The sequence below is a fragment of the Impatiens glandulifera genome, chromosome 4 (genome assembly GCF_907164915.1).
Source record: "Impatiens glandulifera chromosome 4, dImpGla2.1, whole genome shotgun sequence".
Taxonomy (NCBI): Eukaryota; Viridiplantae; Streptophyta; class Magnoliopsida; order Ericales; family Balsaminaceae; genus Impatiens; species Impatiens glandulifera.
In genome coordinates, this window is record NC_061865.1 from 11,086,241 (window position 1) to 11,092,240 (window position 6,000).

General features: G+C 35.9%; 1 protein-coding gene across 1 annotated transcript; it reads left to right on the forward strand.

Moving 5' to 3' along the window:
- Window positions 1–2,209: 2,209 nt before the first annotated feature.
- On the forward strand, window positions 2,210–4,812 carry LOC124935781 (ankyrin repeat domain-containing protein EMB506, chloroplastic). The gene is made up of 7 exons (XM_047476205.1): window positions 2,210–2,880; window positions 3,001–3,080; window positions 3,166–3,264; window positions 4,041–4,139; window positions 4,232–4,330; window positions 4,407–4,505; window positions 4,654–4,812. Exons 1-7 carry the CDS (start codon window positions 2,415–2,417, stop codon window positions 4,753–4,755), a joined length of 1,044 nt encoding a protein of 347 aa, XP_047332161.1. The 5' UTR covers window positions 2,210–2,414; the 3' UTR covers window positions 4,756–4,812.
- The last annotated feature ends 1,188 nt before the right edge of the window (window positions 4,813–6,000 follow it).

Consider the following 6,000-nt stretch of genomic DNA (forward strand, 5'->3'; position numbering starts at 1 on the left):
AAGATTCACATTGCACTTCAGGAGGGCAGTGGATACCTCTTGGACAGTGTTGGTGTTGCTCCTGGAGGCTGTAAAGAGTAATATACTTAGGCATATATGTTGTTCCTCGATCATATCCGCAAATTTGGGGACAAATGTCTTGGTAACCAAATATGTCCAAACTTGGAAGACTATTGCGAACCCACTAATAGTATAAGCGACATCACAGTTCCCCTTGCAGGTTTCCTTCTTGGCCAAGTATAGCTCCCGGAGATGTTTCATGTCTTTGTCAATACCTTTCAGGGTTGAACTGGTAAAATTGAAGGAACATCTCCATGTCCTCCACCATGCTGAAGATTTTCAAATTTACCCTTCTCTTATTATCAGATCCAAAAAGACACTGGTAAATCAAGTTTATGAGCCCAATCTTCCATGCATCCTCCTTATCAGAGCATTAGAGGAAAATTGTTTGAACCTCATTCACTTTAACAATCGTTTTGCCCCAAAATATTTACGGACTAGGGGTGGACATTCTTCAACGTGCCATTTTTCGACCACAAGAAATCTTCTAAAGTTTAGGCCTGTCACCAAGGCATATTCTTTCATGCCCCAGTAGAGCTCCTGACCATTGACCAGGAAACTTATTCCCTTCGAATTGGAGCTACTTTTCCTCATCAACATCTGATGGATTATTGTTCCTGAGAAAATTACAGTCGGGGTTTTCAATAGATGCTGGAATTGAGTCTGCAAAACCCTATCCATAAGACCACAGTTATTAAACTTGTCCTTCGTCTTTAACAAGCAGGTACAAGTGGATTTTCATGAAACACGGCCAGAAAGTTTTTAATAATGGATTTGGTTTTGCTTTTGCTTTTGGTTGGTGCCATCTGCAAAAAAACATTATGTTAGACTAATAAAAGCAAAATACCACTTTTTTAAAAAAGCAAATAAGACATATGTCGCAGGCGAAAATACATCTGTCGCAGGCGACAATGCATCTGTCGCAGGCAACAATGCATCTGTCGCAGACGACAATGCATCTGTCGCATGCGACAATGCATCTGTCGTAGGAGAATAATACATATTCGTCTACGATAAATGTATATTCGCATGCGACAGATACATTTTTGCCTACGATAGATACATTGTTGCCTGCGACAGATACATTTTAAACCCAAAACCATTCAGTCACCCCATAAAACCCTAAATCTAAACTATAAACGCTAAAACCCTAAACCATTCTTCTATTTCAGCATGCATGCAAGGTAAACACGGAAAAACGGGAAAAACTCACCTTAAATGATGCGGTGTTGCCTCGGGGAGTTCGTTGCCTCGGAGAAAAACTCACCCTAAACCTGAAATGATCGATCGACTTCCTTCGTCCGTTGGTTTGCTAGGCTTGGATCGTCGTCGGAGAGGAGAAGAAGAGAGAATACGGGGAGAGAGGGGGTTGGGTGTTTCGAAAAAATGAAAAGAGGAGAGGGAGAGAAAACGGAAAGGGAAGGAAAAGGGGAAATGTTATGTTTTTATTTAGGGGCAAAATGGACTTTTTCCATGAACAAAAGGTTACATTTGCAAAAATTATATGTCCTATGCTAAATTTGGAAATAACCCTATTATCAGGGTTATTTCGTCAAATTTCCCATATGTTAGACCATGTCCCTAAGATTTGATCAAAGAAAAGTGCATTGCTTCGTCGGACCGAATCAAGAAATCCCTTCCTTAGATATGATGCAAAAATGATCTTGTTCTATCCTTGATCAGAGAACAAGTGGCTCCCTCTCTCGCTAATAGTTGATCTTCATATAAATTTATTCTTTTGTTTCAATAACTAATCTTATTTTGGATCTTTCAATTTTTGGGAGATACACATCAATCACAATGTATGAGACGACCCATAAAGTACTTGATCAATTTTGTAAGCATAATCGATCTCATAAGTATCATACTAAATCTCATTAATCAAATCACTTTTTCGAGAAAGACGAGACATCTAAGTCATATAAGTAAAGAGATCTCGATTTAATAGATTTTATATACTCTTGTTGGGTTTAGTGTAGGTGGTTCATTGGTTTTGGTTACAATTACAACTTTAATTGAATAACCTATTTACTATTAAATTACCAAAATAACCAAATGTTTGTTCCATTATCCTTAAAATGATTTTGAAATTAAGCTGGGCAAAAAGGACATTTTTGTCATTCCATGATCTCCTCTTTGTTTAGCGAGGGAACAGAAGATGAACATCTGGCCATTGGTTTCCAAGTTCAGTCATACCTGAACGTGATAACTGATAAGAGCTCAAGTCCATCGTCGCCGTCGCCGGTCCCTGAGAGTACTTAGCCGCCGCCGCCGCCGCCGCCGAACTACTCTTTCTATCCTCTCATATTGCCTACAATCCTCTTCAACATCAAAACCCCCAATTTCTAGTAACAATGGAGCTCGGCCAACGAGCATTTATCCATCAACGGCAGTTAAATCAACTTCTCTTCTCACCTTCAGTTGCCGCGAGTTCATACGTAGCTTCCTCTCATCTCCAGCGGCCAAGAAATCAGCTGCGTTCGGCGTTTTGTGCCAGAATTCACCGGTCCAATCAAACGTTTCCTTTATCTGTTTCAGCTCCATTTGTGAAGAAACAACAATCGCCTGTCTCATTAGTTAGCCGTTCTTCAACATATCCTCCACTTTGTTCTTCTAGGAAACCAAGGTTTATTATTGTCACATGTCATAGCCAGCTTTCACCTTCGCCTGAATTTTGGGAGGATCCTGACGATGGGAGCGAAAGCGATCATGACGACGACATGAACGACGATGAAGAAAACGAATTGGATTTCGAGGCTAAATCCTCAGCCTACCTGAAGAATTCAACAGCAGAGGAGTACGATGAGAATCTTCGAAAAGGTCTGCTTTTTATCTCATGGTTTTAACATTCATTCTCTTAAAATGAACACTACTATAAAACATATATGTATGAAAGAAAAAAAACCCCCACATAAATACCATTGTTTTGGTTACCTGCAGAAGTTGAATTGCTTTTGGGACCTGATGAAAGGGAAATTTTACAGAAGAATGAGAAATTTAACCTGGACAAATTATCAACTGTAAGATTCTAAAACAGTTGATGAATATGAATAAAGTTTTTGTGAAATCGGTTTGTATTGATACAGATACTGTCATAAATTGCAGGCAAAGTGGAATCCTCTTCATTCTCTTGCCCTAGCAGGGCAGATACAGCATATGGACATGCTTCTTGACAGTGGAATTCACATTGACGACGTAGATAAGGCAAGCCCTGTCCAGTATCTAATACACATTTGAAAACACTTTCTGTTTCTGGATCTGAATCCAGTTGTAGATGAGAAACCATGAATAAGTTTCTCAATATGTTTGTCTGTCAAACTTTTGTTTCGAAATGTGATCTTATCTAACAAAAATTGACTTGTGTTTGGTGATCAATGATCTAGGGTTTAGGGTTTAATCTGTGTGTTTGACAAACTTTTGTTTCGAAACATGAACTTTTTTCACAGAAATGGACTTGTATTTGGTCGACAATGATCCAGGATTTAGGGTTTAGGGTTTAATCTGTGTGTGTGACAAACTTTTGTTTCGAAACATGAACTCATCTTACAGAAATGGACTCATGTTTGGTGAACAATGATCAAGGGTTTAAGGTTTAATCTGTGTGTCTGACAAACTTTTGTTTCGAAACATGAACTCATCTCACAGAAATGGACTTGTGTTTGGTGAACAATGATCAAGGGTTTAAGGTTTAATCTGTGTCTGACAAATTTTTGTTTTCAAAACATGAACTCATCTCACAGAATGGACTTGCGTTTGGTGAACAATGATCTAGGGATTAGTTTTTCTTTTTTTAACCGGGTTTATTCCCGGCGGCATGACCCCCACAGAGTCATGACCCTCTTTTAATTCAGAGCTTTCTTACTGGGAGTCAAACCTGAGACCTTTGGTTTCTGGGTAAGACCCTTGTAACTAAACTTTTGTTTCGAAACGCAGTCTCATCTAACAGAAATGTGCTTTTGTTTTGGTAAACAATGATCTAGGATGGACGAACTGCACTTCACACAGCAATTATAGGTAAAAAAGAGGCTGTCATAAGTCATCTTTTGAGAAAAGGTGCCAATCCTCATGTTAAAGACGCGGTAAGACAATTATTATTCATTCTATTGGTTACTCTCAAGAACTAAGGTGTTGTTTGGAGGTTTAAAATTGCTCATACCCTTTTTTTCTATAGGATGGGGCTTCTCCAATTCATTATGCGGTTGGAGTTGGTGCGATACAAACTGTAAAGCTGTTGATCAAATACAATGTTGACTTAAACGGTGCAGATAATGTGGGGGGAGTTAACTTTCTTGCATTTCTCATCTTCGTTTTGTTTTTTTCAATGCTTGATTCGTTTTATGGTACAGGAAGGGTGGACTCCTCTACACGTTGCGATTCAAGGGAGAAACCGAGATATTGCGAAGATTTTGATTGTCAATGGTGCAGACAAGAACAGAAGAAATAAGGTAAACAACAAACTGCTTCATTTTTTAAACAACTCAATTCTAAAAAGTTTAGGTCAAATTATCTTGTTTGAAGTAGTTTATTGAAAATTATGTTGTTTAGTATGAATAGATTGTTGGTTGAATATTGTATAATTTGAAATTGTTTCAGGTTGGTAAAACAGCATTGGATCTAGCCCTGTGTTATGGGAAAGATTTCAAGTCGTTTGATCTAGTTAAGTTATTGAAGCTTGTGCCCGCCCGATACCTATGAAAACAATTAACGTTTTTTTGAGCTTACCTTAATTGCTTCAATGCGTTTAGTAGTGTAGAGTTTATTCGCATCGCAATCATTTGGTGAGTTTTATTTTTCAATTTATTTGTCAGTGCATGCCCGTTTGATTCAGCTTTTTCGTTCCAATTATTTGCTAAGTTAGCAACATATTGCTAGTGTGTGTGATTCGATTATTGTCGTTTTTAGCTTATTTGCCAAAATAATTTAGGTTCCTTTGATTCAAGCTTATTCACAACAACTTATTTGTCTCAACTACTATAGACAGTATTTGTTGAATCAAACGAGGTCTAAGAGATTTGGCCTAATCTCTATTAGGTTTTTGTGGTGGAGGCTTTGTTGCCCATGTTAACTTGGTTCAAATCACTGTTTCCAACATGTTTATATGCTTTTCAAATGTTCTTTGACCATTTCATATTGAAGTATACATGTTTGACGTGGATTTAAAAAAATTACTTTTATTTAGATCATAATCTCGGGTACGATTATTAGTACTAATGCATTCCGAACTCTGCAGTTAAGCGTAATGTTTAGATATCTAACATTTTCTATTAGAGTTATTTTTATTTTGTTTTCTATAATATTTTGAAAATATTAATATTTATTTGATAAGTTTATACAAATTAAATCACCATTTAATTTTGATATAAAAACTTCCCCAGAATTTGGATCAATTTTACTTTTACTGTATGGAGAAGGTTAGAAGTAATAACTACTATTATTGGAGTTAACCTACCTTGTTTTCTTTGGTGATAATTTCTAAGTTCTAACCATTAGTTGTTTTATATTTTTCTAACAGTTTGTTTGATTTGGGTTTATTTGAAGAAAAAAAATATTTATGAAATTAGAATTTTGTTTGATAAAAAGAAATTGATGTTTGAATTATACTATTAAATTTATTTTTATTTAATATTCAAATTTTATAAATAATTTAATTGGATAATTTATCTGTCTTTATTAGTTTTCCTATCTATAATTATATCATTCTTGTGTAAATTCTAAAAAAAGTTTTAAGGCAACACACTAATATGTAATGTTTTGGTTAGAAACTTATTTTTTTCAATACATTTTTCTTTTTTATAAAATACCAAAAATAAGTTTCCAAAACTAGTTAATAATAATAATAATAAGTATTGTTTCTTTGGAACAAAATCAAATACTTATTTCTTAATTTCTGTTAAAGCAAATTTGGTGGCGACTCGTTAACGATAAAGAGACCGAGATAAG